This window comes from Myotis davidii, unplaced genomic scaffold (genome assembly GCF_000327345.1).
Source record: "Myotis davidii unplaced genomic scaffold, ASM32734v1 scaffold64, whole genome shotgun sequence".
NCBI classification, from domain to species: domain Eukaryota; kingdom Metazoa; phylum Chordata; class Mammalia; order Chiroptera; family Vespertilionidae; genus Myotis; species Myotis davidii.
In genome coordinates this window covers 4,146,132-4,160,192 of record NW_006296226.1, presented here as the reverse complement: position 1 = coordinate 4,160,192, position 14,061 = coordinate 4,146,132, and the positions used below count along the sequence as shown (strand labels likewise).

At 41.1% G+C, this 14,061-nt stretch overlaps 1 protein-coding gene across 1 annotated transcript in view; it reads left to right on the top strand.

Annotated features, from left to right (window-relative positions):
- SUSD1 (sushi domain containing 1) overlaps nt 1-14,061 on the top strand; it is a 73,213-nt gene that overhangs the window by 5,525 nt on the left and 53,627 nt on the right. The window contains exons 4-5 of the mRNA XM_006771231.2: nt 4,244-4,396; nt 5,043-5,222. Coding sequence (XP_006771294.1) covers nt 4,244-4,396; nt 5,043-5,222 — 333 coding nt within the window. The remainder of the gene's footprint in view (nt 1-4,243; nt 4,397-5,042; nt 5,223-14,061) is intronic.

The following is a 14,061-nucleotide window of genomic DNA, read 5'->3' as shown; positions in this document are numbered from 1 at the left end:
TTGATAAGCTAAAATGATGGATCAAGTCTAGAAACATATGTTGTATTCTGCAGTGTTGAAATCATCTCTAAAGTTTGTCCTAGATTGAGATTGAACTTATTTTATGTTATTTATTTTTAAAAAATGTTCTTATTGATTTTAGAGAGGGAAAAGAAGGGAGAGGGAAAAAGATTGATCGAGTGCCTACAGTCAGACCCACAAACTGGGTATGTCTCCTGACTGGGAATCCAACTGGCAACCTTTCGATGTATAGGTCGATGCTCAACCACAGAGCTACACCATACTTATATATCTTTTTTACCAATAACACACTTTCTTGAGTGAGAGAGAAACATCGATCAGTTGCCTCCCGTACGCACCTCATCCGGGGACCACACCAAAACCTGGCATATGCCCTAACTGGGAATCCAACTGGCGACCTTTTGGTGCATGGATGACACTCAGCCAACTGAGGCCAGGGCTATCTTGTGGTATTTTTGCTTTGGGAATCCTTTCTTAACAATTGCCAAAAGCATCATGATTTTATTATCAACAATTATTGAACCCTAAGTTTTACTTGTTTCATTTCTCAGTACTCCTTGTTGTGTTTTATTACGTCTTTCTCTTTCTTGACATTGTTTATTCTGATGGGTTTTTTTGCTGGCTCCCGTATTTTCTCAAAATCTTTTCCAGAAAAGAAATGTCAGTGCTGATACCTGGTACCACTCATGGGCTGAAAGGTCATTTCTTTGTTTAAATACAGCATGATGTTTTGTTCCATTTTCCTTAGAACTCTGTAACATTACTCCTTTGCTCTCTAGCATTTAGTGTTTCAGACAAGAAGTCCCAGGTCAGATGGGTTCTCTGTTCCCTATATATTACTGTTCCTTTCCCTCAGGGACTTATACATTCTTCCCTTATTCTATGAAATTCAGAATTACTTTCATTTTTTTAACATTCAGTCCTGTCAGTTGTAAAAGCTATTTGGATTTGAATACACAAACTGAGGATTTTTAAAAATATTCTTATACATTTACTCCATTCTCTTCTGCAATTCCTCTTAAATGAATACTGATGGTTGCCAAGTGGAATGGGGTGGGAGGGGAGATGGTAAAAAGGAATGCAAGAATAGTATAAAAAGTGTAATCTAAAAAATTAAATGGATATTAAGTATTTTAGATTCATCTTCATGTTTTTTTTGTTCTGTACTCTGTCTCACGTAATTTATTTTTCTATGTGTTTTTGGAGAATTCCTCAAGTTGGAATTTGCACATTTATTTTTCAGCATTGACTGAGCTATTATTCAATGCCTCCATTGGTTGAGTTTTTATTTTTTGCATTCATATTTTGTTTTTAATTTTCAAAGCCTCATTGTTTTTTATTGACACAGTTTCTTCTTAATCTTGTTTGGACTTCTGCATCTCTTAATTATCTATTACTACATAATTCTAGTCTCCTGACTCCCAAATTTAGTGGCTTAAAACAGCAATTTATTATTTCTCACAATTCCATGGCTAGGTAGTTTTATCACTTGTGTAGATACATTCAGCTGGTGGCTGGCCTGGGCTGGTAGGTAAGAGAAGGCCTCTCACACATCTAGGGCCTTCGTGCTGATGGTCAGTTCTCCTCTTTGTGGCCTCTCTTCATATGGTGTCTCATCCTAGGGCCTCTCTGAGTGGGCTCCAAGTATAACAGCCTGGATTTCCTAACAGCATGGCCACTGGATTCTAAGAGAGAAAGAGAAAGCTGCCAGGTGTCTTCAGAGTTAGGTCCAGAGCAGGCACAATGTTACTTCTGCCCTGTCCTATTGGCCAAAGCAAGTCCCAAGGCCAGCCCAAGGGAGCCACATACTTTTGATGGGAGGAGTGGCATGTGAGAAAGGGAGAAGCAGAATTGTTGCCAGCCATCTTTGAAGACAATCTCCCACAAACAGTTCCCAAAAGTTTGAAGCACTAAATGTGTAGGTTGATCTGAATTGGTAGTTTTCCCCTGAAATCTATATAATTTTATTAACCAATGTCACCCCAGTAAATTCAATAATAATAATAATAATAATAATAATCTACACTAATAAAAGACAAAGATGCTATTTGACCATATCTTTGCTACGCCCACCATCCAATCAGAAGAGTATGTAAATTAACCCAACAAAGATGGCTGTTAAATTTGCATACTGCAGGTGGGGCGGGCAGTGCCAGATGCCACCTGGGGAGGCGGAGCCGGCGATCGCCCAGGCCAGAAGCCTGAGGCCTGGGCAGGAGTGGAGCCGGCGATTGCACAGGGCTGGGGGTCCCCTGCCCAGGCCTAAGTCCCCAGCCAGAGGCCTGAGGCCTAGGGAGGGGTGGAGCCGGCAATCGCCCAGGGTTGGGAGTTCCCTGCCCAGGCCTAATGCCTGGCCTAACGCCTTAGGCCTGGGCAGGGGCCTAGCTGGGGACCGGTGTGAACTACAGAGGAAACATCTTTTTGACGCTCATTGGCTAAGCTCCCTGTATCCCACTGGAAATATTCTTAGTAACCTGGGTAATAAGAATCCAAGAAGGTGATGTAGGGTTTTTCCACCTCACTCTTGGAGGGAAAAAACGAAGGTCTGCTGCTGGAGGGGCTAAGAAATATCATATCCTGCCCTAGCTGGTTTGACTCAATTGATAATGCCTTGGCCTACCTACCACAGGGTCTGGGTTTAATTCTGACCAAGGGCATGTACCTAGGTTGCAGGCTCTTCCCTGGCTGGGGCCCAGGTCAGCGCTCATGCAGGAGGCAACCAATCAAAGTGTTCCTCTCACTTTGATGTTTCTCTCTTCCACATTCTCTTCCACATTCTCTAAAAATCAGTGAAAACATATCCTCAGGTGAGGATAAAAAAATAATAATTAAATATCATATCCTATGAAAGACACATCTTGAAAATGCCTAAAGAAAGTTGTCATTTTTTCATGATGAAGGGACTGGAGTCTGTGTTGATGAAAACACCTTGGTGGCTCTGGTGACTGGCAGTGGCTGCAGCAGCGGGGTGATGGGGCTGATGCCTTCCCCTGATCAGCCTGGTCACCTCCCACAAAGGGAGGCCAGACTGCGGCTTAAGCCTGCTCCCCAAGGGGAGCAGGGAGCAAGCCTAAGCTGTCAGCTGGACATCCCCTGAGGGCTCCCAGTATGTGAGAGGGGGCAGGCTGGGCTGAGGGACCACCCCCATCCCAGTGCATGAATTTCGTGCACCAGGCCCCTAGTAATAATAATAAACATTGGTAACTTGTATGGGCTCCTTCAGCAATTGAGTGAATTGCTGGTTCCCAAACAATGATCAGTGAGTGATGAGGTAGTCATTGGTCTAAGACCAAAAAACAAACAAAGAAAAAGGAGAATATAGTGAATTTCAGTAAAATCACAAACAAATTTAAAAGAATTTTGAGATTATTTTCTTCCTTCTTTTATGAAATTATGCTGTTTATAGCTTTTTTTGGAAAAAAAATGTATTTCTGTCAAAATTACTGTATGTTTTTCTTACCCCTGTACTTGCTACTTCTCATAATCCTTAGTCAGGGGGAGTTTGCCAAGAAGCCTGGCTTACCCTTCTCAAAGCCTGTTTTAAGGCTCTGTTATCTTGGTAAAATTAGTGAGATCTTTCTGAAGTATCCCCTTACTATCTGTCTTGGTATCCTATGTTCATTTTTGAAAGCATTTTTTACTCTTGTCTAAATTGTTCTGTATTTGGAGTTCTTTAGATATTTTCAGTTTGAGATTAAGGCCATTCTTATTTTATAGTAACTGAATTTTTAAATCCTCACCTGAGGATATGTTTTTATTGATTTGAGAGAGAGGAAGGAAGAGAGAGAAAGAGAGAAACACCTATGTGAGAAACATGGATGGGTTGCCTCCCCTACTTGCCCTGACCAGGAATCAAACACACCACCTTTTGATGTACAGGAGGACGCTCCGACCAACGGAGCCACCCAGCCAGGGCTGACATTTATTCACATGCTCTTTCTTTGTTAATTTGATTTGGTGTCAGAAAATTGGTGATGGCTGTTGGTTTTTATAAAGCCCCAGAACAAGGTCACAAGTACTTCTGAGCACCTCTTAGTGAAGGATACCTGAGAAGACCCCGTACAAAGTAAAATAAAATTCATGATACTGATGCACACAAATGCGTCCATTTGTAAGCATAGACTGAGGATGTGAGAAATGGTTGTCACAATGTCATCCCCCCTCCCTCATTTTTTCTTTTTTCTGTTTTTCTCTCCCTCTTCTCTTTGGGATGGGGCTCAAGACATAGATGAGTGTGAGGTGTCCGGCCTGTGTGGGCAAGGAGGACGGTGTGTGAACACTCATGGGAGCTTCGAATGCTACTGTATGGATGGATACTTGCCAGAGAGTGGCCCCGAGCCTTTCCACCCAACCAGAGATGCCACGTCATGCACAGGTGGGTTTCTGCTGAAGAATGCAGGATCGGAAAGCGCGTTCCTGCTGGTGGCGACTTTCTGCCGCCCTCACCTCTGTCTGTGGGTCTCTGTTGGGGAGGCAGGTGGAGATTATTAGTTCCTTTGCACATTTATACAACCTATGAAATAAGCAAGTAGCAACCTAATCAAGATAGAAGGGGCTATGCTAAAAAGCTAAAATTAGGAAACTTTGGGGATTTGTAGCAGTGAGTAGATATTTTGATGGTAACCATTACGTTAGCTTGTAAAACACAGCTGATCTGGTAGGGACCAGCATCTCAAAAGTGACCCTGAAAATGATAAAGGCATATATATCATAAGGTGTTTTGCAATTTAAAATTTTCACTTCATTGGAGTAGGATTCTCTTTAGATAGTATGAGTTAGTGAAGGTTGATTGCCGAATTCGTTCAGCTTTGTGCAGGTATAGATGCTATTCCCTTTGGCGGGTCAGAAGGTTGAATAGAGATAATCATTAGAAACATGCCCAAAAGTCATGTGGAAATGAACCAGCCTATTTAACCTGAGGCTGGGGTCTGTGTGTGTAGAGAGGGGGAATGGGGTTGAGGTAGAGATTATGAATTTTGAAAATTCACATAGTAATGCATTTGACATTAATTCATTTGCAGAAATAGACTGTGGCACTCCTCCTGAGGTCCCAGATGCCTATATTATAGGAAATTATACCTCTGGGCCTGGCAGCCAGGTGCGTTATGCTTGCAAAGAAGGGTTTTTCAGTGGCCCGGAAGATATAGTTTCAAGCTGCACAGCCTTGGGCACATGGGAGTCCCCCAGATTAAGTTGCCAAGGTGAGTTCTCAAAAGGTTCAGGTTCACGGCTTACACCATGTTGAGATTTTCATAGTTCTCTCTTAAATTTCTCCTTGGGGTGGTGAATGAATTGAATAAACCCAATAATTCCTTTTTTCCCCCTAATAGGTTTTCAGTTAATTCTCTTTGATTTTCCAGGAATAGTTTCCTCTTTCATCTGCAAATAATGATAATTCCATCTTTTATTTTTCAACTTAAAGAAAACAAAACCCCACATTTCTCGTGGGTTTATCGGTCGAGGGCACATACCTCAATCCCCGGCCCAGGTTGGGTGCAAATGGGAGGCAACTAATTGATGTTGTGTCTCTCTCACATCGATGTTTCTCTCTCTCCGTCTCTCTTCCCTCCCCTCCATTATCTCTAAAAAAAGAAAATCAATGGATGAGGATTTTAAAAAATGTTAACAAGTGGTAATTTGCACTGGGGGTGGGTGGGTCCTGGGTGATTTTTATATCTTATGTACTTTCTGAATTGAAGGAATTTGTAACATATAACAAAGCCCAGTTTTCATTGAATTTATTGCATAACTAAGTAACTTCAGTGGCATGCTTGGCTGAGTCAATCCTTCTGCTACTCTGATTAGTGATTTCAGGCTCTAAACACATTTTAATAGTTAATTATCATCCTGAAGTGTAAGAAATCCTAAAAGTATATTTTAGCCCTAACATCTTTCAATAAATCAATTAAAATGCAGAACTTAGATTAAAATGTGTCATAATGCATTTCAAAGAACTCCCTAAGGACTTATACAGGAAACCCCATCTGAAACAATTTGTATTACTTTGGAAATGGGATTTCCATCTGGATTATTGGACTGAGGATACAGAAGGTTAGAGCGTGCTTGTTATATTCCTCTGAGAACTGTTATTTAGAAGATCTTCACTTCTTTCCCTCCTCTAATGACTGCTCTCTGCCTGCTGACACCCTCCTCCGCCTCCCCCCAGCCCCCGTCACCACATGGCGGAGGCTTCTCAGAGCTGTGCCTGCCCCTCTCTAAGCCCACCCCTTCTTACTTACCCTGCAGTCTGCGTGGGGCCTCCAGAATCTGGGCCATGTGCCAGCCAGCACTGTATTTTTAGCTCAGAGTTATAAAGCCAAAGGAATTGGGAATTCCGCTAAGAACACAAGCTGACTGTGAACTTGGGTGCTGCGGAGGAGCAGGTGCTTGTGAAGGGAGCAGCTGTGATTACAGATGGCAGCGTTTGTGTCCCAGAACAGGCTTCCCCGACAGAGAAGGTACAGTTGGTGGACCTGTTCATGTTCTTCCGGGTTCCTGTGTCCCCTGTGTCCAGTGCTGCCTTGGCAGGGGGGCCTGTGACATGGGTCCCCCATCCCAGAGGGCCTCAGAGCTGGAAGTGAGGAGACAGGCCCCTGTGGTCCCCTCTTCTTTTAAAAAAAAACATATTTTTATTTATTTTAGAGAGGAAGGAAGAGGGAGAGAAAGATGGAAATATCAATGATGAGAGAGAATCATCCATCGGCTGCCTCCTGATTGCCCCCTACTGGGGATTGAGCCTGCAACCCTGGCATGTGCCCTAACTGGGAATCAAACTGTGACCTCCTGGTTCATAGGTTGACACTCAACCACTGAGCCACACCGGCTGGGCTGTGGTCTCCCCTTCTGACGTAGGTAGGACTTGATGGAAATATGTGGCTGAAAGGATAGTATTTCTACCTTGCACTCCCTACATTTTGTTATCGTTACTACTTTTTTAATTTTCAGAAAAGATGCAAGTTGTGGGTGGCAGCTTAAAGAATGTAGGTTTCTAAAAAAAAAATCAACCAAGCCAGGAGCAAGGTGAGGGAATCACTTGGACCATGTTTATCATCAACAACAAAATGGAGTTTGGGTCTCATGTTATATGCGATAGATCCTGTGACTGAGAAAGTCCGGAGTCTGGGAGGAGAGAAGACAGCTATGCCACCGTGATATCCAGGTGACACCTAAATTTATGTGAGAATAAGCAAAGACTAAGACAGTTCCAAGGGGGCATGGGTGGTTCCAGGGAGGCAGGGATGTTGATGCTCTTCCCTTTGAGGTGTTTGCTTCCTGTGTAAGAGCCCACTGAGGAAGGGTGGTTTGCAGTGTGGGCACACAGGGAGAGGGGACATCTATCATCCAGATGTGCCCCCTATCTTATGGGCCACATCTTCCTTTTGAGCTGGGAATTCTTACTGAACAGTCCTTTTAAGAATCCACTTTGAGGTTTGCTCACTCCAGCCCATTCCCCAGGAATGCACCTCTTGAAGCATAAATTGAATGATCCTCTCTCCTTGCTTAAGACTCTTCTAAAAACATGGGACTGGCCACTTTATTTAGAATAAAATCCAAGTTCCTATCTATGGCCTCAGAACCCAACAGGGGTTTGGCCTTTGGTCTTTTCTGCAGTTACATCTCCTATCACCCTTTCCCAGCCAACATGCCGGACTCTGACCAGCTTCCGGGCCTTTGCACATGCTCCTCCTCTACTTGACATACCAACCTCCTTACATTTCTTAATTGTAGTAAAATACATGTAATATAAAACTTGAACCGTTTGTAAGTGTACAATTCAGTGGCATTCTATGATGTCAGTGGTTACTTCTCCACTTTCGTTTCTGATTTTATTTGGGCCCTCTCTCTTCGTTTCTTGATGAGTCTGGCTAATGGTTCAATTTTGTTTATCCATTCAAAGAACCAGTTTTTGGTTTCATTGCTTTTTTGTATTGTTTTTTTTTAGTCTCTATGTTATTTATTTCTGCTCTAATCCTTACTATCTCCTTCCTTATTCTTTTCTTATTGTTCTCTTTCTAGTATTCTAAGTTGTAGGGTTAAATAGTTTATTGTTGCTTTTTCTTGTTTTTTGAGGTATGCCTGTAGTGCTATGAACTTCCCTCTCAAGACTGCTTTTGCTGTGTTCCAGAGATTTTGGGTTGTTATGTGTTCATTTTCATTTGTTTCCAGGAAGTTTTTTATTTCTTTCTTGATCTCATTAGTAACCTATTCATTGTTCAATAAATATGCTATTTAGCCTCCAGTTTTTTAATGTTTTGGGTGTTTTTACTGTAGTTGATTTCTAATTGCATTCCACTGTGATCTGAGAAGATGCTTGATATGATTTCAATCTTCTTGAACTTGTAGAGACTTGTTTTGTGTCCTAACATGTGGTCTATCTTTGTGAATGATCCATGTGCACTTGAGAAGAATGTATATTCTGCTTTTTTGGGTGAAATGTTCTATAAATGTCAATTAAATCCTTCTGATCCAGTGTGTCCTTTAGAGTCACTGTTTCCTTGTTTGTGGATGCATCCTGAATCCTCCTCAAAAGGTGGCGCAGACAAAGACAGATACTGTGGTATTGACTCTTGCACTCCAGCCCCAATGTATCCTGTGGCAGTTCAATTCCTGTCAAGGGCACGAACCTCAGTTGAAGGCTTGATCCCTGGCCCCATTTGGGGCACAGGTTGGGGCATGTGCGGGAGGCAACCAATTGATGTGTCTCTCTCATCAGTGTTTCTCTTCTGTCTTCATCCCCCTCCTTTCCACTCTGTCTACAAGTCAATGGAAAAAATATTCTTGGGTGAGGATTAACAAAAATAAAATAAATTTCAAGATCTTTCTGAAACTTCCTCTCATAAAGTGGGAAGGTCAGCAATTCTTCAGCTTTCACTTTACCTAATATACGGGTTTTTGATTCAAATAGTCTATTTACATGTGGAATATTAAAATGAAGAATTTTAATGATTTTTTTTTTTAAAAAGAAGGTTCATATGCAGCTCACAGCATCAAACCCCATTGTCACTTCTACAGAAGCAAGATCCTTACAAGAGATGTGCTCATAAACTCTTTTTTTCTCTTTCTAGCACCCATGCTTTTACCTATGATAACCTCCTCTGCAGTTTCTGAAGGGTTTAAATTCTAGCTATTTCCATACTAGATACTATTTGTTGACAATACGTAACATTTATTGTCAACAAATAGTATCTAGTATGGAAATAGCTTTTGTTTTTCTCCAAATGAGCTTTCTCTATCTGAAGGAAATGTATTGTTAGTCAAGGCTAAGTTCGTGGAAGACTTTAGAATACAGAGTACATCAAAAATATTTTTTTCTTTCACAGCCTAAGGCAAATGGGCTTTTTTGGTGCTAATGAGCTCATTAGCTTAGTGTCAGCAGTTAATAAGCTACTCGGGAGGATCTGCTTTGTGGCATACTGAAACCCTCCCATTTTCCTTTGATGGTTATGATAACATTTGCTAAGTTCAAGTTGCCACAGATCGAGACGTTAGATGTCAGCCCCCAACATCGATGATATATGTAATTTAGTGCCCAAGTGATCCCAGAATGAGGGTCAAACTATATTTGGCCAAATTTGGAACATGCCATAAAATGCATGAAACTTTGTCATAAAGTTACACTTTGACCCATTCTTTAGCATGTTTTTTACATATAAATATCACAGAGATTAATGTTCATAATATTAATTACTCACAAGAATACAGCAGATATTGAGAAATATTGGATATAGACACCGCCCACAAAGAGCTTACCATTAAGAGGAGAAGAGACAATTTTTACAAATGAAATAAACGAAGAAAGTGTAAGGTATAAGTGCTGAATTATCGGATCCAGGGGGTGAATATAGATCCTCGTGTAATTGGCCTGTCACCCTTACAACCTACCACATTATGCTAATTTCCGGGTGTTACATAAAGCTTCTGATTTGAGAAGGTTAGAGACTTCCTTCTATTATTGCTGGGCAAAGAAGACAACTGACTTTAATGGGATTTTCTTCAGTTTTCATCCTTGTTTCTGTTCCTTTGCCAGAGCTTGTCATCCAGTAGTTTATTTGTCAGGGATGGCTGTGTGTGTTTTTCAGTCAAGGTCAGTATGTGGAGTAGGTCTGTCGTTCATTTCCCCAGCAGCTGGCGAAATGCCTGCCTCAATTTATAGACCTTGTCGGTCTCTTTTTCCTTTCCTTTCTCAGCTCGGTCTTTATTGGTCTCTAAAGCAGTCTTGGTTAAAGCCTTTTATTACTCTGTGTGCTCTGTCATCAGCCACCTTATTGCGCTGACTGTCTGATAAGCAGCAGGCACTGTGGGTGATGTTGGTGATACAGTGAGTCATTGATTAGATGCCAGATTTCCTTCTGGAATATCTTCTCGGGTAGAGCAGTAAAGCTAGCCACGTGGGTAAACATTTTCACCTTCGAGATATGAAATAAAGTTACAATATAAGTGTGATCCTTGAAACCGGCCCAGCACATCCCCTCTTCCCCACCCCAGGGAGACCTGTTTTGAAGTCAGTCATTTGAATAAAATCACAGATAATAGGATAGTAAGATATATTCCCAGCCATGTTCATAATTAGCGGACTGTATTCCTGATGCAGTTCCAAGCGTTACTTAATAATATAATTAGCCAGACAAACGTGTGCTTTAATGAACATATATGCAGCACCGGATTTGTGCTGCTTATTATTTTCTTTCCTTTGGATAGAAACTGTTTTTTATTATTATTTTATTGTTATTCTTTTTTGTTAATCCTCATCCGAGGATATTTTTTCCATTGATTTTACAGAGAGTGGAAAGGGGGTGAGGGGAGAGAGAAGAGTTAATCTCATCCGACACATTGATTGGTTGCCTTCTGCACATGACTGGGGCCAAGGATTGAACCTGCAACCCAGGTACATGCCCTTAACTGGGAATCGAACCTGTGACCCTTCGGTGCATAGGCTGGTGCTCTAATCACTGAACCATAAACTGCAGGGCTCAAAACTCTATTTAAGTGATGTATTTCCTTGTGAGGGTGAGAGACCTGGGGTTTTCATGTAGAACTATATTTTCATTACCTATTGCAGTCTCATTGGATTGATTTTTGATTATTTCTTAATAGGAGCCACCTGCTTTCTCATATCTTTTGTTCTGAGTAGAAGTGGCAGTGTCTGCCATCTCTCTTAAGCGGGGTGGGGAGTTTGACAATATCTGTGGCAGGGTTATGTTCCAGGCCAAACACAGGCCACACCCCATACTATGGGGTTAAACATCAGTACCAAGAAAGCTTCAGGGGGTCACACAACTACAGAGGAAATCTATTTCCAGCAGCTCTTTTGCTCTGGGAGAATTCTTAGAGACAAGATTGGGCAGAGGGAGCTGTCACAGATTGATTCAAATATTCCTTCATGCAACCTTTTTTCCCCGAGTTACCAGCTCATCTGCAAGATTAGTCCCAGTCAGGGCCTAGAGTGGGCCCCCTCACTGTGAGGCTGCCCAGATTGAATGGATCTGGACTTTGGGGTCACACAAACCTTGCTTTGGACATGGCTCTATATTTATTAGGGGTGTGGCTTTTGACTGTGACTTAAGCTGTTAGGTTCTCTATTTTCATATCTATAAACTACATGAAAAAAATAAAAACCACATCTACCTTGCAGGGTTTTCTGTGAGAAATAAGTAGGATAGTATGTATCTAATAAACTACCCGAGTTCAGTAGGATTTCAATGGATGCTATTTATTTGTTTGTTTTTGTTACTTCCCACCCAAGGATATATTTTTCTATTGATTTTTAGAGGGAGTGGAAGGGAAGGGGAGAGATATATAGAGAGAAACATTGATATGAAAGAGACACATTGATTGGTTGCCTCCTGCATGTGCCCTGACCAGGGCCAGGGATTGAGCCTGCAACCTAGTTCATGCCCTTGACTGAAATCGAACCAGGGACCCTTCAGTCCATGGGCTGGCGCTCTAGCACTGAACCAAAATCATAGATTGGCCGCCTCCTACAAGTCCCCCACTGGGGATCGAGCCCACAACCCGGCATTGAACCTGGGACCTTTCAGTTCGCAGGCCGACGCTATCCACTAAGCCAAACTGGCTAGGGCTTACCTTCTGCACTCTAACCCCTTTGGTATCTGTGCTTCTCCCCTAATCCAACTATCTGTCACTGAGTTCCCTCCCAAACATCTCCAATGTGCTGTTTAGAATTACAGCTTCAAGGCCAATAAACCTGCATAAACCTATACCCTCAATTGTCTTCACTGATGCTCCACCTATTTCCTGGTGTAACTGAACCCTGGCTTAAACTAGAAGATGTTTTAGATGTCAACAGTGACTGGGCAGTCTTATGAAACATTAACCACCTGTTCTGTTGGTTGCTCATTTACACACAAATAAACTCATGTCTTGGAATGTTTTGGGCCAATAAGTATCTAAAGGCTTGATGCTGGGAAAACATGATGAGGGCCAGGAGGTCTTGTGTTTGGTAAACATCTACGAAAAGGACACAAATTTCTGTGAGCAGACATGGGACTTGAGAGGTAGATAGGGTTGGAGGATCTGTGAAATGACCACCTCATTCTGGTGCCATAACTGCTGATGATTTGATTTGAATCTGCACTGACCAGAGACTAACTCTTTTTAAAAAAACCTCAGAGCCAGGTGATTGGACAGGTGGGTTGAGCTGTTGTATTAAGGGTTTTGAGATAACTCCAATGACAAAAGGTGAGAGAGGCCTCCCTCAAGGAAATAACTCTGGGGTTTTGCATCCATATGAGATGGAGAAGAGTGCAATTCCATTAAATCCACCAATTCTGTGTCAGAAGCTCATTTGAGAGTAGCCACCTATTTCTAAGGCTAAGAATATTTGATGAGGAGTTGGAAACAGATCATATATTTTTCTCTATTTTGAATGCTTTATCTCAAAGAATGGACTGATGTTTTAAAAACCTAGATATTAGGAGTGCTTAATTTTCTTGTCTTTCTACAGATGGGGAGAAAACTAAAAATCAGAATGAATGCCAAATGTCATATTTTTCTTTCTTTCTGTATTTAGGTATAGCTAGGACTATTGGTTACCTTTGTAATTATTATGACCATTTTATTTTGTATTTTATGTTTATTATGTTTTCTTGAATAAAAGTGTATCTATGAGCTCCTCACTACAACATGAGAAATGTAGCATGTTTTATTTCTTCCCTTCCCTTCCCTGCTCAGATTTTGTTCAAATAATTTGGAATTTCATTTTCAAATTATTAATTTTTTTGTTAGCTTTGAATTTTTTTTCAGAAAAGATACACATGAATTTTTTTTTCTAATTGTAGATTATCTAAACATGACTTTCTTTTACTCTTAGGTTAAGTAGCATTTGGCTGGGTCTAAAATGGTAATGTTCTTTTCCTATAAATATTTCCCCTATTAATTTGCTTTAAAAAGTTCAGAGATTTTACCTGAAAAAGAACAAATACCAGATATCAAGATGTATTACAAAGCCGCTATTCTCAAAACTGCCTGGTACTGGCACAAGAATAGGCATATAGATCAATGGAATAGAATAGAGAGCCCAGAAATAGGCCCGAACCAATATGCTCAATTAATATTTGACAAAGGAGGCAAGAACATACAATGGAGCCAAGAGAGTCTCTTCAATAAATGGTGCTGGGAAAATTGGAAAGATATATGCAAGAAAATGAAACTAGACCACCAACTTACACCATACATAAAAATAAACTCAAAATGGATAAAGGACTTAAACATTAGATGGGAAACCATAACAATCTTAGAATAATCCATAGGTAGCAAAATAGCAGACACATGTCATAGCAATATCTTTAGCAGTACAGCTCCTAGGACAATGGAAACTAAAGAGAAAATAAACAATGAGACTACATCAAAATAACAAGCTTCTGCACAGCAAAAGAAACCATCAACAAAACAACAAGAAAGCCACTGCATAGGAGAACATTTTTGCCAATGTTATCTCAGATAAGGGTTTAATCTCCAAAATTTACAGGGAACTCACATAGCTTAACAAAAGGAAGATAAACACACCAATCAAAAAATAGG